Source organism: Crotalus tigris, unplaced genomic scaffold (assembly GCF_016545835.1).
Source record: "Crotalus tigris isolate CLP2741 ecotype Arizona unplaced genomic scaffold, ASM1654583v1 scf7180000019422.807890, whole genome shotgun sequence".
Lineage (NCBI taxonomy): Eukaryota > Metazoa > Chordata > Lepidosauria > Squamata > Viperidae > Crotalus > Crotalus tigris.
In genome coordinates this window covers 170,918-196,714 of record NW_024097531.1, presented here as the reverse complement: position 1 = coordinate 196,714, position 25,797 = coordinate 170,918, and the positions used below count along the sequence as shown (strand labels likewise).

Here is a 25,797-nt window from a genome sequence, read left to right as displayed (position 1 = left end):
AACACAAGATTTATGGCTTCTGAAATCAATAGCACTGTTTCCTACCTGTCTGGCCAGCTATAAGCATGGGCAGCACAGACAACTGGAACAGTTTATCCAACACCAAATGTAAAAAATGCACCAGAGGCTCAAGGCGGGAAGAGTTCAAACAAATAAGGCTGAGTTTCAGTTCATGTTCCAGACTGGCTTCTGTGACTTTCTCATTCAACACTCGGATGGGGAAAGTAACTTGACATTCAAGTGCGTGGCACAAGGTGAAGAATTTCTCCAGGTGATTGTCCTATAAAGACACCCCCCCCCAAAAAAATGATGTGTGATGCTTATTATAGAGCTTAAATTGCTCCTGCCAAATATTTACCACAGTGGAAAAAGAAAACCTATTTTTTCCCGATTTTTGCAGTTATAATGCATAGTTAAAACAGTTTAAATCTTCAGAACCAATCTAGGTCTTGCAGAAACCAAGTTTTAAAGTCTTCCCAATCTTGATATATCTAGTCTAGGGGTAGGCAACCTTGGTTCTTTTATGACAGCATGGCTGGCTCAGGAATTCTGGGAGTTGAAGTCCATGAGTCATAAAAGAGCCAAGGGTTGCCTATCCCTGATCTAGTCTAAGAGCTAACGTCTTTTAATTCAGAGGTCCGCAACCTTTGGGGCACCAGTGACCGGTTCTGTGGAGAGAGGAGGTGTGGTTTTGTGTGCTGCCTGCATCGTGCAGATGAGGTTTTGCTTGTTTGTGCGGACCAGTTGCTGGCATGCTGTGGCCTTGTACTGTTCCACGGACTGGGGGTTAGGGACCCCTGTATTAATTAACCATATCTGAAAAATCCAAAACTATCATGATCCATCTCACCAACTTGTGTAATTTTTTTAAAGAACTGTAATCTTAGATGCTTTATTTTGAAGCCATGAAATAATGTCAACATTTGCAGGACAATATTATTTTTCTTTTTTCTCTTGCAAAGACTCTGGCTCTCCAGATCAACTTGCAAGCTTATTTGCATATATATAGTATATCAATGAACGCTATTAAACTCTGTGAATATCAGTAGTTTTCTTCAGCAAGATTAAAAGAGATGCAGAAAGGAATCTTTAGGAGAAAAAAAATGCCCATGAGAAAAAAAATCAGAACTTTTCATCCTCAAGTTGAGGATGAAATTGTTTTAATTCTTCAAATTACACCTGGACCTTCTTTGACATAACCCTGGACCAGCTAACGTTAGTCACAGTTACTTAGTCACTGAAATCAATTATTTTAAACCTGTGAAGCAGCTGCCAAAGAGGTGTATAAATCTTTGCTGACTGTTTAGACCACTTAGGTACTCTACTTTTTTAATATGTGAATTTAGTTAAAAGCTATGAGACCACTTTCATCTAGAACAGCGGTTCTCAACCTGTGGGTCGCGACCCTTTTGGGAGTCGAACAACTCTTCCACAGGGGTCGCCTAAGACCGTCGGAAAACACATATTTCCAATGGTCTTAGAAACTGAGACACCGCTCCTCTATCCATCTCCAGGCGAGGGGAGCGGGAGGCGGAGGAAAGCCTGAGCAGGGAGGGATCTGGCCCGGTGAGGGTGGAATCGCATTCAGGCACTGCTTCTGGAGCTTGCGGATGCTGGCCCGGCTCTGGCGTGCTTTGGCATGCTTCGGGGTAGAGGTTGTCTGCTGCGTTGCCGCCGGGAGCCTCAGCTGGCTAAAGCGCTGTTCAGAGAAAGAGCGAAGCCATGGTCCAGCATGGCCCTGCTTTCCCCTGCAGGGCGACCCAGCCAGCAGCGTCCTACTCTCGTTGTTTCAGGGAGCAGGGAGAGGAAGAAGAAGAAGGCATCTGCCCGGTGGCTGCTACCTCCACCTCCTCGCGACGGAGAAGTGCTTTAAGGCAGATGGCAGGTTATAAAACTGACGCTTGGCTCAAAGTGGGGATGGGCGGGCCTACGAAGCCACTGCTCCTCTGTGGGCGGACAGATAGCTGGATGGTTAGGAAAGTTCCCCGACTCTTCTGCTATGGAGGAAGAAAACCAAGCTTTGAGATCTCACAAGCAGGCGCACAGACGCGACTGAGCTTGCAAGAAGCCCGGCAAGTTTTATGTTGAGGCGGGCGGTTTATAAAAGGAAGGAGCGGTCTCCTCATGCTCTGGAGTGGGGGAGGGATGGTGGTATGTCTGTTCGCTTCCCAGAAAAAGCTGCTCGGGACATCTCCATTGCTAAAAGATAATGCCCTTGCTTTCCTATGATGTCGAAGGTGTCCTACGTTAGGGGAAAAAAACCACAATCCCCACGCAAAAACAGTCCACCCATGATAATGCAAAACCTAATGAACAGCGTAGCTGTTTTTATTACTCTTATCACAACTCTGAGAAGTAAGTTGGTGGCAGTTGCTGCACAGGAGTTAACTGAGCTCCCAGATAACCCATCCTCACATAAGTTTGCATTAGATCCCCTAAATTCCCAGCAATAGATCACACTAATGTTAAATGTGAGAGCCTTGTTCCTATTTATGTGGAGGGCATAAAATTGTAGTAGCTTTTTCCTCTCTTCCCACAGCAGCTGATTTCCCCACCCCCCTTGTCCTCTCCTCCTCTGAGATCCCTGCAGCCCTCCGTAAAACAACACATACTTTTTGATTCCTGCTGCTCAATCCCTCCTCCTCCCCCTCTTGATGGCTTCCTACTTGTGGGATGCAGGGGAAGGGAGCGCCATTTCATTACAGGTGGGAGAAGGAAAACTGGTCCAGGCAGTGAAAAGGGAAGAGATCAAGGGGGGGGGGCCTTTGGAGATGAAAGCTGCTTTGGGTGGATGTTTTGGTCTGCAGCATGTGTTTCCCTTTCCCCCCCTGCCTGCCTTTTTTCTGTTTCCTAGAGTGCCTCTGGAAAGCCGGGAGGGGGGGAGGGCAAAATGAATCTGCTCTTAGTGTGGAATCAAGAAGCTCCAAGGGGCCTTTTCTTGCAGTTGCTGCAGTAATGCCCCCCATTCTTCCTGCCCTGGCTGCTGCACCAAAAGCAGTTGATTATTGCTCAGTGGAACCAGCAGTGGGGTGGGAAGAAGGAATGGATTTCCCTTCTGCTGCCTGCCTCAATGGACAAGACCTCCTTCCAAAAATCTCTCCTAAGATTCTGGCAGGCACAGCTCCAGAACTGAGCTATGCTGGCTCAGGAATTCTGGGATTTGAAGTCCACGAGTCATAAAAGAGCCAAGGTTTCCCTTCTGCCTTCTTCAGAGAGAGAAGCTCTGAAGGTCATAACAGTAGCAAAATTACAGTTATGAAGTAACAACGAAAATAATTTTATGGTTGGGGGTCACCACAATATGAGGAACTGTATTAAAGGGTCGCGGTATTAGGAAGGTTGACAACCACTGATCTAGAAGGCTGCTTTAATCACTCAACATTGTGATTATATCCTAATCTAAAAGCTACACAAAAGAATCATGGAATTACACATTTACACAATATGTATTATCTTTTCAGCTCACCTTTTTTACAGTTTAACTAGAAAGACAATGGTTAATCTACTTAGGCTTTCTTTATTTGATTACCTCAGCTTTGTGAAATCTGAAGTTTTGAAGATAAGTAACTGAAGTTAAAAAATGAATTTGAAAAAGAAAAAAAGATTAATTTTTGCATGAATGCAAATTTCTTACCTGGGTATGAACTGATGATATACCTTGCACTTCCACATTAAATACTCCCTTGTGTCCTTCCACCCATTTAATAGGAGGAGACTGTGGAGGAACTTTCTATATGGGAGACAAAATTGGTTGTCAAAAGATATGTGATGACAATACAAAAGACATTGAATTCACATTTATGTTTGCTTAATGTTGAGGGTTTTTCACTGAACACAAAATGTTTACATGTAACATTTTAACAAGTGCCACAACTCAGACCATTTCCAGTCTATTACATTGATAAAGTTATGGCATCCTCCCCAATATGGCACCCTTTCAAAATATTCTTCCCGCAAAATAATTTCAATCATTCTTACTTACTATAATGCTATGTGGTTAGTGCACCTAAAAGAATAAATGAATAATTCAAAAATATCTATCATGTAACCAAATGAGCCAAATGCAAAATTACCACTAAATGTTTTGATGTATGTGTTTTATTCAAAATAAATACCCAGTTCATTATTGGTATTTACAATGGCTGTAAATAAAACCACTCACATTTCACATTACAGAATCAGATTGTCTCTGCCCGATAATTCTGTTATTTAAATATTATGAGACAGCGGTTTTCAAAATGTGTGATGTGGGGCCCTCAGGATGGCAGTTGTGTTAAAAACAAATACATATTTTAAAAATTCTCCATTTTAATGTCTAATATAGTAAATATTGATAGATATAACCCATTTAAATCAAAGTTCTCAACCTTTTTATTAAATGTACACAGATCTTAAGACAAAAACCACTGAGAACCATTATGCTAATATGTATCTTTGTGTCTTTAAATTACATGTCTTTGTATATATTCTTCCATTTAAGGAAAGCAAATGTTATAATATTCGGAGAAAAATGTTAACTGTGTCCTTTTCATTGGGCAAAATGATTCTTGGTGTTTTTCCTCATTACCTCTGCAGAGTGCATTGAATAGTTGGCAGGCAGTTTATCCAAAGCAACAGGCAGGCAATAATGTCCTGTTTGGAACCTATCATTTAACAGAATTGGCAGCCACTGAAACAGATGAAGAGAGAAAGAGAATTATACTGCATGAACTATTGATAAGGCTTAATTACATTCCAAGAAAATGGATTAGAAATCAATTGAAATCTGTTCCTTTCCACATTTGTTCTTGCAAAGACCTTTACTGTCTACCAGTTTCATTATTGGCATTCAAATACAATTACTGGGATTTCTGCCTCCAAACTATCCCTCTGTAAACCAACTGGTTTTCTGAATACCTCCTCCACAAAGCTTTTCAAGAATCCAACCTAATGTATGGAGAAGATCCCATGGGCAAGTTATATGCTTTTGTACCAGAGTTTTCACTTTCCCTTATCTAGCCCATTCCTAGCCCAAGTGGCAGAGATGTACATCATGCAGATAATAAATGTATATTATATACATCCCATGGATGTTATATGTGTTGCAAATTATGAGGTATAGGTAATCTGTGGCAAAACAAATAACTTCAGATAGAATTTAAGTTAAAATCACTGCATAAAACCTTGACTGACACACAAAATGTGATATTACATATAGATGTTTGTTGTGATATTTTGTACCTATGCAATACATGTAATACTCAGAAGACATACAATATACAAGAAAGCCCTTACATGTACTTAATAAAGTAAACCACTAGAGTTTTTGCTACATTTGTTAGTCCTTAAAGTGGTACAAAGCTCTCTTGTTGTTTTTTGTGCAAAAGGTTACTTCACTGACACTTATGAAAAGTGTGCAGTATAGACCCAGACATATTAAACAGATGACTGCAAAATGTGTCAAGTTTTACTTTAACAAATGGATAGAGATTTGTGCAATAAACATGCAACACAAGTGATAAACAATTTCCTTGCTTCCATTGACAATTACACATAATTTGCACATTGAGTGGTACAATACAATTTATGTTTCACACAAGCTTCTTTGAAATTTTGCTTCTGTATCGTGGACAGAAGGTTCTCAGCATGTGACAGAGCATCACCAAGTTTGTGTCTGGATCCAAAAGTCAAGCAGGATTGGGCCACCTGGAGGGTGACACCATAAAACCCCAGGGAGTAGGCTAGATTAGGAAAAAGGCAATGGCAAACTGTTTCTATACACTTGCCAAGAAAACAATGCCAATTTTTATATTGTTGCCAAGAAAAATTACATGCATTTGTCCATGAGCTCACCAGGAGTCAAGCTAAACTCAAATGTAATTTTATGGTACTTTCAGTTGCCAGAAACAATGATAAATTCATTTTTTCCAAGAATTTGCTGATAGACCAAAACTGACTTACTGAATAACCCAGGAGAGTTTCTACAGAAGCTCCCTGTTTTGACTGACAGCTGATGTGGTAAAATGTGAACAGCAGATGGTGTTTGTCTGTCAGTTTAGCTGGGAGTTTAATTTTCACTTCTTCATAAAAATCAGGACACCTGTATTTTTTAAAACAAAAAAAAATCTATATTTCTATATTTGTATTAATATGTAAGCAGCAAACATAAAGCCTTCTTTAAAGAACTGCAAGTTTCTTTACCTATTTATTAGTTTTAGTGTATAGCATATCATAAGATTTGTGATAATATAAATCTGTCACAGAGATCATAAATAATGAAAAGAAATAGGAATTGTAATAGAATTTATAGATTCAACCTATGTTGAAGAAAAGACCAAGAATTGCTGCTTTAAGTCCAGAAGAAAATGAAATCTATATTCATATATGCAAAATAAAAAATTGTTTACAAGTACATATAATTAAAATCTAATTTATTTGATCCGTGTAGACCAAAACCAGCATAGGTTTATGTTGCAATAATGGGGAAGAACAATTTTGTCCTGCCACATTTAATAGTAGTTAACTATTGAATTAATGGTGATATTAACATGGAAATTATTCCTACATTTTTAAATCCAAAATTGACAATTCTGTCCCTATCTACAATTAACATCACTACATCAAATGTTAAGTAAAATTGTGCTTAAGGGAAGTCACACTTACATGGGAGATAAAGAGACAGTGTGGTTAATTCCTGATTATGCTGTGCAACTACTCTCAAGTAACACGGATCACTATATCTTAACTTTTCACATGCCTTAATTTTTTTGGGAATTCCATGTTTCAGGGTTTTTGTTGTTTTAAGATAATAAATACAAAGTAATTGTTTTAATTACTGAATGTAAAAAAACCTTTCATGAAATGGTTTATCTCATTTTTTTTAGCCAGCATTTATAACTACTCATTGTTATGCAAATACTCTATATTTGGGCCTAAGGATACAGATGGTAATAATAATGACCTTACTTGTTATGGTATGTCACGGGAGTATAAATCTCTTGTACGAACTCTGGACCTGTAGATTTTCCAAATATGACCTACACAGCAAAACATAATCCATTAAACAAAACAAACTAAAAAGTTACTATGATCCAAATATTTTTGGGGCAGATTTTACCAATTATTTGAAATTGGCAATATTGATTTTATTTCTGATAACGTTGAAGTCAGGCAGCCATTATTTTAAAATATAAAATCATAAAACAGATATGTTATGTTGTCATTTGTTTAATTGGTGACACAGAAACTCAGATTTTAAATTGATAGATTGTAAAACAGTTGGCATCCATCTTCTTAGAAAGGAATAGATATGTATCCCCTTGCTCCATCAAATATCCAGTTTTTATATACATCTTTTATACATCTTTTATTTTTTATACCTCTTTTATAGTGTCCAGCACCCACTGGCTGGACTCTATAAAAGATGACACTGAGATGCAGATGTGAAGGAGGTAGTGAGAGACAAAGGGGCATGGAGAGTACTGATCCACAGAGTGGCCGAGGGTCAGACATGACTGAATGGCTGATGACTACAATGTTTCATCAAACCATGTTTTGCAGCCCCCAGACATTCTCAGAGATTATACAACTCAAAGCTGGCCACAAAATTTCAACTGTTAGTGGCAAAAAACTAGTCAACCTGACTTTAAAATAAACGTGAAGAGTTCCTGGGATGTATGTAAAACAAAGTTCCAATCAAGTGAAATTGAGCATTTTACTCTATAGCTAGCTATTAAATGGAAAGTATAACCATAATTGATCAAAGTAATGCTTTAGCAAATGAATTATCAGAGCATAGCTATTTTTGATTCTTTGATCGTACAGATATATGACCAGTCATTTAACAGCCATTCAAACTTACATGTTTCCCAACAGCTACATAAAACCCCATTTTGAAGTTATGGTTGCAGCAAAGTTTTCCCTGCATATCCCCCCCCCCCCGGCCAGGACCCCAGAGTGCTTGGGCCTGCTCCCCATACACTGGTCACCCATTGCACAATTACAATTCTGGACACCAGAATACAATTTGGCCTCTGTAAGTCCAGAATTGCATCATGCAGCCAAGAGAGAAATCTCCAGGGCCCTGCTGAATGCTTGCCAGGCTGAAAAAAAAAAATCTCTTAAACGGAAGAGTGCCAACATTCTGGAAAAGTTTGGTTTTATCTAAAGATAATTGGAAGCATTTGTTGCATAGAAGTGCCAATGTATGGGAAATTTGTATGGAAAATAAATCTGAATAATTCTGCATAAACTGAACAAAAGATTCTGTTACCGGCATTGCACAGGTAGGATTTTCTCCACACATATATTGAATCTTAATGGTAATGTTTCGTCCTGAAGCCAAGCGGTTTGCAAAATTCAATCGTTGTGGATACACATAAAGAAGATTTCTGGGGGGAGAGAAAAATAACGATGATCATTTTAATTAAGCTTATGCTAGTTTCACTTTCCCTTTCCTCATCAGCAATACTTCTTTTCCCATACAAATACTAATGTACAAAAATCCTGAAAGTGAATTTCACTGTTTTTAAGACAAAGAAATGCACTTTTTCTTTTAGATTATCCCTTTTAGCAAACCAGAATAAACATTGGTCTCCAAGTACAAGGATGAAAAAAATAACTTTGTAATCTATTTTCCAGATTATCCGGCAAGTAAAAGAATATGTTCCTCTCCCAAATTATTTATTTTAGAAACAAAACAATCAAAGGCAAAAGAAAGGATGTAAAAGAAAGATATTTTGTGGTGGGGACACAAAATGGACAAGATGGTGGACGGAGCATCGCAATGCAAATCTCATTCTCTTTTGAATGCAAGAGATATACATACAAATGGGTGAGGCTTGGATTGTGACGTGGTACTTGCCTTCTTGCCAATTTTGACAAAACCTGTGTCCTGTGAATGCTACTGATGCTAAAGAAAATAAAGTTCAAACCATGCAACTGGTAATTGAGGGAGAAAAGAATGCAATTCTAAAGCAATTTTATTTCAAAATTAATGAACTCCTTTCCAGAAAGGAAAGGAAATCTTAAAGTATTTTAGAGTGTGGGTATGCAAGTGATATTGGATATTCTTTGACATTTGCAATGGAATGTTTTAATAAGGTAATCATCTGGTTGAAACTGGAGATCTGATGTAGATCCTATTTTTAACACCCAAAAAATTATCCATTTATCCTAATGAGCAGAATGTCAAAGTTTAGTTCCACAAAATCAAGAGATTTTAGAAGGGCCCCCACTAATATAAGATGAACGTACTCGTTTTGCAGAGAGATCTCACCCCCTCATCCTTCATTTTACAAAAAAATATTAAAACACCAACCATCTAAAGACAGACTATTCCTAAGTTAGGATTTATTTAGGGGGTGGCTGTCTTAATAATAAATATGTTAAAACTATAACTTGATAAATGGGAACATTTTCTAATACAGTTAGGTATACAGGTTCTCACACAGTTACCAAGACACCATAATTCTCATGACTTTCTTATTATATCATTACAGTATGTCAGAAGTGGTGAATCAGCTGAAAATACTGCAATAAACAAACAGGTCACAGATGAATATTTTATTTCTTACGATGTAAATTATGTTATGATAAAAAAGTGGTCAGATTTGATTTAAATTCAATAAAGAACATTTTTTTCTGAAAGCACAAATATAAGAGTAAGAGATAAAGTCTGTTCTGGTTGCATATCAGGAAATATTTCTTGAGCAGATTGATATTTAATGTATTTTCTGTCTTTATCTTCTTACTTTAAAAAATGAAATTGTAAAGCAATTTGTTTAAATAGGTAAAATGTAATACTACAGAATTAATTCTCTACCCTTCCCCTTTCTAAAAATATTTTGTCTTATTGAATGTCTTCTTTCTTGCTGTGAAGCAGAGAGGGCTAAAAATAGGGCAATTCCTTCATTTGAAGAGACCAATTTTAAACTAAAATTGAGGGGGGAGGGTGACCAATCTTTAGAATCTGTAGAACCCAAAACCAATTATAAATCCCAAGAAAACAAATCAAACAATGAGGTAGGCAGAGACGAGAAAAAAGAAAAACCCAAAGAACAATCAGGAGATGCAGGAAACATACTCACAAACAGACATAAAAGTCTTAAATGCTTATATACAAATGTTCAAAGCTTGGGGAACAAACAGGGTGAACTAGAAGCAACAGTACACAAGGGAGGGTATGACATAATTGGCATTACAGAAACCTGGTGGGATGAAACCCATGAATAGAATGGACTAATGGATGGATACAAATTGTTCAAAAGAAACAGGTATACAAAAAGTGGAGAGGAGAGTTGCACTATATGTAAGAGAACACTACATATCTACAGAAATGCACATAATCCAAGATAAAATCTCTCCAGAATGTATATGGGTCAATATAAAAGAGAAAAAAATGACATTACCATAGGTATATATTACAGGCCACCCAACCAATCAGAAGAAATAGATGAATTCCTTGCTAACCAGTTAACAAATGTATGTAGGAAGCATACCACAGTAGTAATGGGAGACTTCAACTATCCAGATATCAATTGGAGATAAACTCTGCAGCGAATGGGAGATCAAACAGATTCCTAACCAACCTAGCCAACAACTTTGTCATCCAAACGATGGAGGAGGAAACTAGACAAAAAGCCATACTGGACTTAATTCTAATTAATAGAGAAGAAGTGATAGAGGGAGTTGAAGTTGCTGGAACCTTGGGCGAAAGTGATGTCATACTGGAATTTAATATAACACAAACACTAGCAACAGAAAACAATACAACCTTGAACTTCAAAAGAGCTGATTTTAACAAACTCAGAGAGAACCTAAGAAAGATCCCATGGATGAAAATCCTACAGGGGAAAACAATCCAAGAAGTGTGAGAAACTCTGAAAAAATGCGATCATAAAACCCCAGACCAGCACAATACCACTGAAAAAGAAAAACAAGAAATTCAAGAAGATACCAGCATGGCTGCACAAAGATCTCTCTGACAAACTGAAATACAAAAAGGACAAATACAAAAAATGAAAAGAGGGGCACATAACTAAGGCCGATTATCAGCAGACAGCCAGAACATGCAAAGATGAAGTCAAGAAAGCAAAGGCTCAGAACAAACAAATACTTGCAACAGAAATCATGGATAATAAGAAAAGTTTCTTCCAACATATTAACAACAAGAAAAAAGTCAAGGAAACTGTAGGTCCACTAAAAAAAGAAGATGGCAAGGAAATAACAGGCGACAGGGAAAAAGCAGAGCTGCTTAACTCATACTTTGCATCAGTCTTCACACAAAAAGAAACTATAGCCCAATACACCAAAAAACCCACAACAAAAGATAAATTAGAAACAAAAATTAAAATAAGCAAGACAATGGTAAGAGAACACCTATCTGACCTTGATGAATATAAATCACCAGGGCCTGACAGATTACATCCCAGAGTTCTGAAGGAACTGGCAGATGTTAACTCAGAACCATTGCACCACATCTTTCAAAAATCCTGGAGTACCTGAGGATTGGAATAGGGCTGATATGGTTCCCATCTTCAAGAAAGGGAAAAAAACAGACCCAGGAAACTACAGACCAATCAGTTTAACATCAATACCTGGGAAGATCCTAGAAAAGATAATCAAAAAACAGATCTGCGAACAACTAGAAGCAAACAAAGTTATAACTAGTAGCCAGCACGGGTTTGTTAAAAACAGATCATGCCAAACCAATCTTATTTCATTCTTCAACAAAATGACTAAAGTAATAGACCAGCGAAATACTGTGGACGTAGTATACTTAGACTTCAGTAAGCCATCTGATAAAGTAGACCACAACCTACTCCTTGGTAAGCTAGAAAAAGGTGGAATAGACAACATCACCACCAGATGGATCTGTACCTGGCTGGCAAACTGTACTCAATAAGTAGTCCTCAATGGCACTATATCCACATGGAGAGAAGTAAACAGTGCGGTACCCTAAGGTTACATCCTAGGCCCAGTACTCTTCAATATCTTCCTCAATGACTTAGATGAGGGAATTGAAGGGGAACTCATCAAATTTTCAGATGACACCAAACTGGCAGGAGTAGCCAACACCCCATGAGACAAACTCAGGATCCAAAAAGATCTTGACGAACTTCACCAATGGGCCCTATCCAACAAAATGAGTTTCAATGTGGAGAAAATCAAAGTTTTAGGCATGAAAAATTTAAAGGTACAAGTACAGATTGGGCAAGACCTGGCTTAAAAACAGTAACTGTGAGAGAGACCTTGGAGTCCTAGTGGACGATCACTTAACCATGAGCCAGCAGTGTGCAGCAACAGCCAAAAAAGCTAATACAATCCTGGGTTGTATAAACAGAGGCATAGAATCAAGATCACACGAGGTATTAGTACCACTTTATAAAACCCTAGTAAGGCCACACCTGGAATACTGCAGCCAGTTTTGGTCACCATATCACAAAAAAGATGTTTAGAGTTTGGAAAAAATTCAGAGAAGAGCAACTAAGATGATCAAAGGCCTGGAGACTGAAACATACGAAGAATGGCTGCAGGACTTGGGTTTGGCTAGTCTAAAGAAAAGAACAAATAGGGGAGACAAGATAGCAGTATTCCAGTATTTGAGGGGCTGCCACAAAGAAGAGGGGGTCATGTTATTCACCAAAGCACCAGAGGGCAGGACAAGAAACAATGGCTGGAAACTGATCAAAGAGAGAAGCAACTTGGAATTAAGGAGAAACTTCCTGACAATTAACCAGTGGAATAGCTTGCCCTCAGAAATCGTGGGCACTCCATCACTGGAGATTTTTAAAAAGAGGCTATACAGTCACTTGTCTGAGATGATATAGGTTCTCCTGCTTGAGCAGGACTAAAAGATTTCCAAGGTCCCTTCCAGCTCTATTCTATTCTATTCTATTCTATTCTATTCTATTCTATTCTATTCTATTCTATTCTATTCTAAGCACAAAATTGCCTATAGTTTTGTTTCTGAAGGTAGATAATTTCTTGAATAATCTCCAAATTTGAAAGAGATTATTGAACTACATGCACACACAAGGTCTCTCCAGAAAACAGTGTGCATGTACAAATCAGCAGTCCTGTTCTGTAAGTAGCAGCACTGTTGGCAGCAACATATATTAACTATACTATACAACACTCTAGATGCACTTTTGCTGAGGAACATACCACTGATATTCACACAACATAGGCATCTAACCAGTTAAAATGGACAGCAAACCTCACAAATTCCCATTTTCTTGTTCTTCTTTCAAAGCCAAGATTTTTTCTTAACCTGATTCAGATATGTGTTTGTATGAATTTTAAACTTGCATCTACCCTAAGGTAGTTTTTGATGCATAAAATATTGAACGTAACTATTCATAATATTTCACTGACTATAGTAAACAAAGGCATGACCTTTTTATTATACATGGCACATGCATACACACACACACACACACACACACAATTTGTTAGGAAATGAGCTTAAGCCTATTCAAGTCTGTATTTCTGGAGAATTCTAAGGAATATTCTGAATAATTTCCTAAACTTAAGGAAAAGACAAACTGGTATTACCCTGTTATTGATGGTTCTTCCATTTCTTCCTGCTCTGCTAACTTTTGTTTCATGATCCAGTGAAGGATATAGCTACAATGCAACGAGTTTAGGAAAAGTGAGGACTCTCTGTATGTTTTTTCCAGCTGAGAAAAATAACAGTTTAGGATAAATTAAAAATGAATATCCCTTCAATCTAGGTCTTAGTTTTTATTTTCCACTGAATTTCAGCAGGAAACAAAAAGAGGAAGGAACAGTAGGAACTTGGCACAGACCCAAATCATGCCAGAGCCACTGAAAGTTGGTAAGGGGAACTGAGTCCTAGTTTTCCATTTTTGCCATTTTCAATTATCTTTGTTTCATGAAATTTTCATTTTCTGTTTCTTATAGTCTAACAAGTACAGATTAAGCAAAACCTGGCTCAAAAACAGTAACTGTGAGAGAGTCCTTGGAGTCCTAGTGGACGATCACTTAAACATAAGCCAGCAGTGTATGGCAGCAGCCAAAAAAGCTAATACAATCCTTGGTTGTATAAACAGAGGCATAGAATTAAAATCACACGAAGTGTTAGTATCGTTTTATAAATCCTTAGTAAGGCCACACCTAGAATACTGCATTCAGTTTTTGTCACCACATTACAAAAAAGATGTTGAGACTTCGGAAAAAATGCAAAGAAGAACAACTAAGATTTAATCATCTTAGCCTGGAGACAAAAACATATGAAGAACGGTTGCAGAAAATTTGAGATCAATTGTCAGTCAAAGACAACTTGTGCAGAATGTTTTGTTTTTGTTTCAATGAGAGCAATCCAGTTAGGGCTAAGCATAGTCAGAGATCATTCTGGGTATCTCCAGGAGGGAAATAGAGGAATGGGAAATTCTGGGAAACAGTATGCATAATTGACTGCTGCTCTGAATAAAAGAACTGAAGAACTTCAACTTGCAAATACGGCTTAAATCATAAATTGAATACCAGAAAACCGAACACATAAAAGCAGCAGAAACAATTCTATGAAAAAGCATTGTATTTTTACTTAAACTGATTAAAGGAAAGGGATAAACAAAATAACAATAATCTTTGGCGCTTAAACACAGGAACTAACTAAACTTCAATGTGATATTATTCCATAATAATTATTAGACCGCCATTTACAATTCTGTCTCTTCAGTTACCATCCTCAATATCTTGGAAGATGCAGGTACCCAGAAAATATCTCATAATATCTCAGTGATTAGGGTAAAACAAGCACAATAAATTAAAGAACCAACAAAAACCTAGAAGGATCTTTCTTTCTTCCTTGCCCAGTTCCTGTTATTTATATATTTGTTTCTCTATTTATTTTAAAGTATACAGTATAGGAGACCCCCAATTCTGTAGTTCTAGCTACCTAGAAACATTCTTACACAATGAAATTTAGACCAACAAATCATTACACAGCATCATAACATTTCTAATTTAGAGAACTCTGAATGGGTAAAACAGAAACTGTAATAGGAAGGCCAGCCTCAGCTCCAGTAGCGAGCTGTTCCACAGTCTAGTTTCTACCATGGAAAAAATAGAGTTACCTATTGATCTCAAAGGTATCCACGAAGGAAAAGGTGCAGAAAATACAACAACATGTTTGCAATAATCTCATGTATTCATTAAGATCCAGATAACAAAGCTAAATTATTTCCATCTGTTTTGATGTACACCTGAGTCTTCTAATTCAGCAGGATAGATAAAAGATCTTACCTATATACAGTATGGGGTACATAGACTTCTCGTACTGGAAACTCCAAAATCTCTTTATGAATACGACTGCGATTCTCAGTGAATGGCTTTACTTGTAACAGTTCTGCACTGAGACAACAATTGAGGCCTTCTGAAGCAGGAGAGATCTCCAATTTAAGTAAACCTTAGGAAAATTAATAAAATGAAAGTGATATAGTTCATTAAACGTAAGAATGCTGTTAGAAAATCCCTACTCTAAAAAGTCTGATTCACATATGGTCTAGCCATATGGGTTGGTTGACAGAACAAAAGCTTGCTTTTTACCCTCCACAGAATGTCTTAAAATTTGCATGAGCACAAGTACATGAGAACAGGTTCACCCCTTCCAACTCAGTGGGAAAGAACAGAAAAATATTGGGCTAATGATGACTAATGATGGCTAGGATGTGATAATCAGGAATAGGATGGCAGGGCTTAGGCTAAGAGAAATGGGTCTAAGAGAAGTCCCTTGGGGGAGGTAAGACTCGTCATGGGAATTCTCCATTAAGAGGGTCCAACTTCTTTACTTGTACAAGACAAAGATACCTGGATATCTTTAAAAGAAATTGGATAAATCCACAAAGAACAAGTCATTGAACACTCAATACTACCTCTAGGATGGGGGCATATCTAAATACTAGTTGCAGGGCAATAAAGAGTGCATTACATTTTCAGCACCTATTTACAAGCATCCCCAAACATCAATTTGGCTACACTGAGAAAAATGCAGAACTAATATTGGTTTTGGCTGATTAAGTAGTAGTTTATTATGGTCTTAAGTCAGAGTCACACAAAAATACACACCAGATAAATCAAACTTAAAACATTGTAATTTACTTCACCTTAACCATTTTAAAAATTCCATAGTTCAGCAAGTTCTTTTTGCTAGAAAGCAAAAATATGTGACTAAATATGCAGAAAATCTTTAATATAAAAGTTATTCAGTGGCCTGGTGTGTGTTTTTATTACCATCATTAAGGGCTGAATTAAGCTCGAGTTAAAATCAGAATAAAACATGTAACAAACATGTTTAAATAACTCAACCTTCCTAGATTTAAATGACATATTATCTTGAGGGGTATCGTTACATCTATTATCTAAAAGTGCTAAGGGAACTCCATTAAATTGAACTCTACAGAACTCCTAATATTATTCAGAATAAGTAAACTTAAGCAGTTTGCAAGAAAGCATCTCTGGGTACTTCTTAAGGGTCAGCACAGTAGATGTTTGTGATTGGACTCAACTTCAGCCATAGTTTCATTCCATAAGGCATTAACCTTGTGAACTCTCAAGCATCCTCCTTCCATTATACAGTGTATTCAAGATGGACAGTATTCAATATTTATTTGCTACGTATATGTAGGGGTATGGGTCTATACATATGTTGTTCATAGTATGTTTAGGTGTGTGTCATGTATGTGTTTCACTTGAGAGCGGGCAACTAAATTTCATTTTTGATGTGTGCCGTTGTGCCCACAGTAAAAAAAAAATGACAATAAAGGTTATCTCTATCTTATCTAAATCATTTTGGAATTCTGTGTCCTCAATTTGCCCGATAACTTCATTAACTTTTTCAAGGCCAGAGAATAAAACATTTTGGGGTGATAAGTCATACCACAGCAACTTTTGAATGGTATTTTTCAACAATCGTGTCTAGATGTTATTAATTGAAACAGTCCAATTGGGGCCAGGTGAAAAGCTCACTGTTACCTTTGCTTGTTGGCTTCTTATTTTGCTGATATTAAATTGTAATTCCCTCGTGTATTTGAGCAGGGAACTTTATTAAATAAGTTATTGGTTTTCTTGGTGAAAAAATGGTTACTCAAAAATAGGTGTGATGTGGCCAGTATATAATATGAGTATCTATTATCAATATTAAACATACCTGGTATAGACTTTATTCTTCTCTGCAACGAAGACCTTTTATAATCAGCTAAAAACTTGAATAAATCTTCATCACTAAGCCTGTCTCCTTCCTGAAACAGTAAGTTTTTGAATAATGATCTGTTGAAAACTAAGTTGCATCTTTATTTGTAATTAACTATATATAAAAACATATAGTATGACTTAAATTTATTGACAATGTCAGTTTCCTTGTTTCTGATTTCCATTTATTCTACACGACTGAAAAATAAATTTATCTTTTAATAATTTTTCATAGAGGACACACATTTTCTCTTCCTGAATTCATTTCATTCTTGCTCTGCTTTCTTTTACTTCTTTCCTTTTTTCATATCCTTTTTTCCAAAATCTACTCTTGACAGAACTAAAAAAAGTGATTTTCCCCACATTCAAAACTTTTCATCAACCTTTTATGCTTCATTAATTTTCTTAAACGTTTCTAATAAACAAATCAATCACGCTTTTACATTAACTTTCTTTCTTTTCCACACATTTGGATGAAAAGATTTATATCTAAACCATGTTTTAAAATAGAGACTTTTTTTCTGAGTAGAGGCCCACAAATGCCAATTAGGTTGCTGAATAGTCCAGATATTTATGTACAAATAGTCCTCGCTTACCAATCGTAATTGGTACCAGGAATTCCATCACTTAGTGACAATCATAATATATGAAGTCACATGACTGTGCTGACCTACAGTGGCAGTTCCCTTCTCTTCCCTTCCCTGAATGTATTCTTCATCAACCACACTCCACAACATTCCAATCTTTATCATTTTCTTGTTTTACATTCCATATTATAATCTTCCAAAGCTACTAGCCTCTGCAGTCCATCATAGCATTAGTCAATGAAGGTTTTGTTATAAGACTTTTTAGAAAGTCAGGTAATGCAGTATTCCTTGCTGATGTAACAGTGTAAGCAAAGCTTACTTTTATCCCATGTAATTGTTATATTCTGTGAAAAGTAGGATCACTAATCTAGAGACTATTTTACAGTCTCATAGATTTTTGCCAACTAAGAGTTACATCATCTTCATCATCATCATCATCATCATCATCATCACCACCACCACCACCACCACCACCACCATCATGAAAAACCTTGGCCAATTTCTGATTAGCCAACATTCTAGAATACCTCACTAATCTATTTTGACAAAAGTTAGAGGTATATAAATCAGGACAATAGTAGTAATATGGCCAGACCAGTAATTAGAACCCCTTTATACCACCACAATAAGGATTGAGTGGCACTTGGAGTTACTCATGTTGAAAAATTTCCCAGCAAAGTACTGTACCTGTTTAAAAAAAGTGTTGAAAGTCAGAGTTGTGGTTCTGAAATTCACTGGGCCAGGGATGTCATCTGAGCTGAGGCCTCTTTCAGAATATCTTCTAGATTGCAGTGTCCCCGTTTTTCGATCACCACAAGACCCTTTTCCTTCAAATGTAACATTTCAGTTGGATTTTACTTGGCTTAATGAAAAAGGTAATCATAGCTATTGCTGTATTGTGCTGTTTCAGAAAATTAATTACAGGTAGTCCTCAACCTATGATCACAATTAAGCCCAAAATTTCTATTTCTAAGTGAGACGTTTGTTAAGGGAGTTTTGCCCCATTTTACGACTTTTCTTGCTAGGGTTGTTAAGTGAATCACTGTAGGTGTTAAGTTAGTAACACTGTTGTTAAGTGATCCCAGGGACATTGTAACTGTCTTAAGTAAGAGTCAGTTGCCAATTTTCTGAATTTTGATCACATGACCGTGGGGATGCTGCAACGATCGTTAAGTGTGAAAAATTGTCATAAGTCCCTTTTTTCAGTGCCGTTGTAAGTTCGAACAGTCACTAACCGAACTGTTGTAAATTGAGGACTACCTGTACAAATAGACTGTTCCTCTTAAAATTTGCCTTCCTTCCAATATTTTCTACCATGGCATGTTTTCTAGAGATATAAACCATATATCCAAAAGAGTCAGAACCTCAATACAAGTAGTCCTCGATTTACAAAAGTTCATTTAGTGACCATTCAAAGTTACAATGACACTGAAAAAAAGTGACTTATGACCATTTTTCAGAATTTATGACCTCTGCAGCATCCCCATTATCATGTGACCAAAGTTCAAATGCTTGGCAACTGGTTCATCTTTATGACAGTTGCAGTATCCCAGAGTCATGTGATCATCTCCTGCAAACTTCTGACAAGCAAAGTCAATGGGGAAGCCAGATTCACTTAACAACCAAGTTACTAACTGTAGTGATTCATTTAACAACTGTGGGGGGGAAGTCATAAAATGGGGCAAAATTCACTTAAGAAATATCTCACTTAACAAAGAAATTTTGGACTCAACTGTGGTCGAGGACTACCTGTATCTCATTTATGCAACAAACCTGTAGGATATACTGCCATTTCCAATGAAAACAAAGGATGAAACCTGGTAATTTGCTCAACCTCTTACAGGATTAATAATCAATTTGTATGCTAGAATGATGAAGATGCTACTATGATGACTTAATACAGTATAAAGTATAGTGCCAATAAACACATCCTTTTTTCTTATCATAAGTACATATTCAAATACTAATAAGGCAATAGGATGAGGCAATAGTACTAGTTTTCCTGCAATTGAACTATTATTCCAGAGCAAGATTCTTTGGATCAGCTAAAAAAAAAATCTTTGGATCCAAACACTTTAACGGTATAGAGCAAGACTAGGCAACCTTGGCTCTTTTATGACTCGTGGACTTCAACTCCCAGAATTCCTGCATCAGCGGGGCTGGCTCAGGAATTCTGGGAGTTGAAGTCCACGAGTCATAAAGGAGCCAAGGTTGCCTACCCCTGGTATAGAGTATAATACATTACTGTAATGATGAAGACAAAACACCATGAACAGTTTTTTCCAATTGTCCATCAATTATGAGGATAACTTCCATGTCAGAACACTACTTATTAAACTTGCTTAACTAGATGGCTAGTTAAGGATATGCTTCAATTTTTGTTCAGTATGTACCCACATAACTCAAGCCTTACAATTAAAAAATTGCACAGAGATTATAATTGAGAGGATAGATATTTTCATTATAAAGTGGAAGAGAAATAATGGCATTTTATGTGTTTATACAGTTAGTAGAAAATAGTTAATTACAGTATCTAGGATGAATAATAATAATAGGAAGTAAATAACACAGTCCTATATTTACACTCACCATTTAAAACTTCTAACTCAGCTATATCTTTTTCAAGTGTTGGAATACTAAAGAAATTCGCTAAATTTATAGGTATCCAAGCAAAAGGCATGCGGTACTTTCCTAAACGTTGACAAAAGTTCTCTGCTTGTTGTTTTAATTTCTCAATCTTTTCCTTAGTCTAAAAAATAGGCAGAAAAATATATGCTGGTCAAAGTCATACAAATTGATTAAACAGAAAAGAAATGAGCTAATGTGCTGTCATACCATAATTTTTTTTTTGCAAAATTCTAACTGAAAACAAAAGCCAGCAGAGTCAGGGACAAATCTGATCAACTAAAGCATCAATGAACAAGAGGCAGAATATAGGCGTTATATTTAAACTAGCAGTGCAAAGAAACTGAGAGTTATAACTGAATGGGAAATAAGATTTATTTAAGCAATTTAAATCTGGTATCTTAGACTTTACATCATCAAATTCATTGCTAATGGTGATAGTATTAATGGATCTTGTAAGGTTGGAAACCTAAGTCTGATACATAGGTAGTCCCCGACTTACAACCCTTGTTTAGTGACCATCTGAAAATAGTGACTCATTTCACACTTATGGTAGTTGCAGCATTCCTATGGTTGTGTGATCCACCTTTTGCAACCCTCTTACAAGCAAAGTCAATGGGGAAGGCAGATTCACTTAACATCCTTGTTACAAACTAAACAATCACAGTGATTCACTTAACGACTGTGGCAAGAAAAGTCATAAATAGGGCAGAATTCACTTAACAACTATCTTGTTTAGCAATGGAAATGTTGGGCTCAGTTGTGGTCATTAGTCAAGGACTATCTATACTTTGTGCTAATTTCTCAACTGTTGAAAAGCACAAGCTTACTTCCTAGGATATACCTTATAAAACTGCTATACTTGTATACTAGTATTTTTAGAATAAAAATTACCTGATAAAATCAGTCTCTCAGCATTTGATTATGTACATTTCAAGACATGGGTAGAAAAACAAACGTGAATTGCAAATAGGTAGTACAAGTTGAACTAACACTTTGAAATCTCAAGAATACAGAGAGACAGCCACATAAATATTCCTATTATCCGGGTGATATGTGTGCACTTCCAGTTAAAAACCTTTATATTGTATCTACCTTCCCACTTTCACTTTCTTTTAGAAACATGTAGGGTTCTGCACAATCTCCAATTTCTCCTTGCTGAAGGACTTTTTCAATCTACCACAAAAACAAAAAAACCAAAACAAAACAGAAACTAATTAACCACCAACAAAATGTTAATAAAAGTTATAAATTATTTTGCTAGCGCTTCCATAATATAAATCTGGAACATAACACATAGTCAGCTTTTCCAATGTAAAAGATAGAAGACAGAATCCTACCCTGCCCTACCATTCTGTAAATACATTAAGCATAATTTTGTAGCATCTCATTCTTCCATAAAACTAATATAAGCCTGACTTCTTCAGTTTATACAGTCTGTGTGTGTTGGTCTATCAGTCCCATTATCCCCATTTAGAATAACCAATGCCGTGATGTCTAGAAATAAAAAGAACTATGGGCTATCAATCAGCAGAGTGCATTAGGCTGGTCAATGTTGGTATATGCTGTCTTGCTTGCTTCCATTACAGTCAACTCTGGCTCAAGTCAGAAAGTAAGAATAAGAAAGAAACCATCACAATACAAATAATATGACTCACCTTCAGCACAAGATAGATCTCTGATGAAGGATATGTTACTGAAAATACAGCAGCCCTAGCCTGAGTAGAGGAGTCAATACACGGTGTATGGGATCGCAAAAACCCTTTAAATTGTTCGGAGTTCAAATCACAATGAAAACTTTCAGAGATCTTAAAAAGAAATGAGATGAAAGAGAAGATACATTCCATGTTGGTTACGACATGCATGCTATAATATCGTCATCACAATAATATAATATAATAATAATAGTAGTGTTTATACTATATACATTTTTCTGGTTTTACCTTAAAACGAGGAACTAACAGCTTGATTCCATAAATGTCTTGACTTAGGAAACAACAGAGCCATGCCTTTTTCAAATTCTGATACTATTTTTAATCTTAACTTCCCACTCAAAGGATTATTGGGCAGATATAAGGAAGATTTCCTGTTCTATAAAAAAATACATAGAATCTCTCACTCATCTACCATTCAAAATTTGATGGATAAATAAGAAATGGCTAAAAGAAAAGGCAAATTCTAGAAATTGCTACACGCATTGCTTATTTCGTATTATATACCATACTGTAATCTACTAAGAGTTGTGTTGACTGTGACAGGCTAGATGCGTGTTGAATAAAGACATAAAATAAATTATTAGTTAATTATGTTTCACGAAACTATAGACAGTTGTTGAAAATCTCTTTCTGTATTTGATATGTCTAAACCTCGTGAGGTAGAACAAAATAATTTGTTCAAATTATGAGCTAGAACTAAGTAATTCAGACTGGATTTTCATTCCCTTGGATCAAAGCATAAGATTGTAAATCTATGTTTTATTTTCCTTGGCTATCAAAGAAGTTTCAGTCCCGTTGCATTTCCCTGGAAGCACAATATCTTGGCAACCAAAGTGGATGGAGATGAAAATTCAAACCCTTTGTCTTTAGGTTTAAATAATCTTCCAATATATAGTCCTTATAGTGAAATATAATAAATTTTAACCATAGGCAGGAACTACCTAAGACTAAACAATCTAGCCAACCAAGTCAGATAGCCTAATGGGAAACAGGTATATAAACTAGAACAACCCTGATTAAACCAGCTGCCACATATAGAAAGCCAGCAAGCTCTGTGTCCCTGAGTCAAAACATGACAATTAGACAATGTCTAATTTGATAATGAAACTTTTGCCAGAAGAAAACCAAGCTTAGCAAACACCCAAGATCTCTGCAAAATATTAAACACTGCATTTGAATGAAAAATAGTGCTGCTACACTCTTACCTTTTTCTTTTCTTTTATATCATAAAGAGCTACGGTTACAAATAATGGCTCAATTTCAATTTCAAATCTGCAAAGGAGAAAACAAGGCACTGCTAATAATTAAATAATTCATATGACACAAAATCAAGCACAATGGTTCCTTGGAATAATACTTATACTGGAAATATTAACTAAAACTTGCTTTATCTACTTAATCCTCAGTGCCAACATTAAACAATTTCAATGTGTATAGATATTGTAAGCATATAATGTAGCTATCTTGTTTTCTTATTATCTGCTTTGGATGAAATCTAAAATCTCTTATGAGTAGCGGCATACTTGTTATTTACAACAGCAAAACAATGATCACTTAATAATCCACTAATAATAAATAAATAATATGGTCCCAATTTCCTCTTTATACGCCAATTTTTTTGGAGAATGGAGCAAATGGGATCTACCTAATCTGATGGAAGAAGATGCTACAAAACTGATTGCAAATTCTCTTTTATTTAAAATCTCCACCCATTGTAACACCACTGTAGTGACACAGAGGTTTTTGTAGCCATCCTGATAATTTCTTCAGAAGGTAGAATAATAGGGGCAGCATTTTATCATTCTAAAACAAAAATGCAGCAATGCTAACAAATGTGTTTATCTCATGAGGCATTGTTAAACTTCAGTTAAACATGATAAGCACTACCAGTGTTTCTCAACCTTGACAATTTTAAGGCATGTGGATTTCAACTCCCAGAATTCCACAGCCAGCATTGTGGAATTCTGGGAGTTAAAGTCCACATGCCTTAAAATTGTCAAGGTTGAGAAACACTGCACTAGACTCAAAATTAAAACTCATTTTTAAAAGAACATAACACAGTAGCTAGCTAACTCTTGCTGGGTGGATATATACAAAGACCAGAGTAAGCAGAAATAGAGAAATCTATGGAGTGTTTTGTCTATTGCACATGGCAAGTTTTTAAAGTACTTTCCCAAATAAAAAAGCTTTCTGAATGAAGAAAAGTAGCACATGGAGGAAATTTGTTTTAGACCTGTCATTTTCCTGCTTTCTACTTTATAGATTTCATTCCATCATTCTATTGTGTGGCTTGCTCAATATGCCACCTGATTGACCCAAACCCCTAAACATGTCCCATTAGCACCACAGATGTAGAACTTACTTCAGTGTCTGTACTTTCACTAATATCCTATTGCTCAGATACTCCTTTGGGCATTCAGGTATTGGTCGTATTTGTACAGAATCCTCCTATTAAAGACATTAAGAACAGTTATTTGTTTTGATTCATTTTAGCTTCCTATACTTTGACCAACATCATCTATTACCATCCCTTCATTTTTTTTTAACTTTATAATCAGGCAAAAAGTTAATGCAGAAAACATAGGAAGTCATCAGAATTATAGTAAAGCCAGGGAAGTTATAATAATAATAATAATAATAATAATAATAATAATAATAATAATAATAATAATAAAGCTGGAAGGGACCTTGGAGGTCATCTAGTCCAACCCCCGGCTCAGGCAGGAAACCCTATACATTTCGGACAAATGGCTGTCCAGTTTCTTCTTAAAAACTTCCAGTGTTGGTGCATTCACCACTTCTGGAGGCAGGTTGCTCCACTGGTTAATTGTTCTAACTGTCAGGAACTTTCTCCTTAGTTCTACGTTGCTTCTCTCTTTGGTTAATAATAATAATAATAGTAAAGTTGGAAGGGACCTTGGAGGTCATCTAGTCCAACCCCCTGCTCGGGCAGGAAACCCTACACCATTTCGGACAAATGGCTGTCCAGTCTCTTCTTAAAAACTTCCAGTGTTGGAGCATTTACTGCTTCTGGAGGCAAGCTGTTCCACTGATTAATTGTTCTCACTGTCAGGAAGTTTCTCCTTAGTTCTAGGTTGCTTCTCTCCTTGATTAGTTTCCACCCGTTGCTTCTTGTCCTGCCTTCAGGTGCTTTGGAAAATAGCTTAATTCCCTCTTCTTTATGGCAGCCCCTGAGATATTGGAATACTGCTATCATGTCCCCCCTTGTCCTTCTCTTCGTTAAACTAGACATACCCAATTCTAGCAACCGTTCCTTATATGTTTTAGCCTCCAGTCCCCTAATCATCTTTGTTGCTCTTCTCTGTACTCTTTCTAGAGTCTCAACATCTTTTTTACATCGTGGTGACCAAAACTGGATGCAGTATTCCAAGTGTGGCCTTACCAAGGCATTGAAGAGTGGTATTAATACTTCACGTGATCTTGATTCTATCCCTCTGTTAATGCAGCCTAGTACTGTGTTGGCCTTTTTGGCAGCTGCAGCACACTGCTGGCTCATATTTAAGTGATTGTCTACTAGGACTCCGAGGTCCCTCTCACAGTTACTACTATTGAGCATGGTGCCACCTATGCTGTACTTGTGCATTTGGTTTTTCTTGCCTAAATGTAGAACCTTGCTTTTTTCACCATTGAATTTCATTTTGTTAGTTAGTGCCCAG

General features: G+C 36.6%; 1 protein-coding gene across 4 annotated transcripts in view; it reads right to left on the bottom strand.

Annotated features, from left to right (window-relative positions):
- The window catches only part of DOCK8 (dedicator of cytokinesis 8), a 96,952-nt gene that overhangs the window by 52,068 nt on the left and 19,087 nt on the right, over positions 1-25,797 (bottom strand). For all 4 annotated transcript variants that reach the window (XM_039362307.1, XM_039362308.1, XM_039362310.1 and 1 more), the window contains 14 exons: positions 24,483-24,568; positions 23,326-23,392; positions 22,064-22,213; positions 21,501-21,581; positions 20,370-20,529; positions 18,468-18,607; positions 17,153-17,243; positions 15,250-15,412; positions 8,252-8,369; positions 6,946-7,016; positions 5,941-6,079; positions 4,568-4,669; positions 3,635-3,730; positions 46-280 (listed from right to left, as the gene is read on the bottom strand). In XM_039362307.1, coding sequence (XP_039218241.1) covers positions 46-280; positions 3,635-3,730; positions 4,568-4,669; positions 5,941-6,079; positions 6,946-7,016; positions 8,252-8,369; positions 15,250-15,412; positions 17,153-17,243; positions 18,468-18,607; positions 20,370-20,529; positions 21,501-21,581; positions 22,064-22,213; positions 23,326-23,392; positions 24,483-24,568 — 1,699 coding nt within the window. The remainder of the gene's footprint in view (positions 1-45; positions 281-3,634; positions 3,731-4,567; positions 4,670-5,940; positions 6,080-6,945; positions 7,017-8,251; positions 8,370-15,249; positions 15,413-17,152; positions 17,244-18,467; positions 18,608-20,369; positions 20,530-21,500; positions 21,582-22,063; positions 22,214-23,325; positions 23,393-24,482; positions 24,569-25,797) is intronic.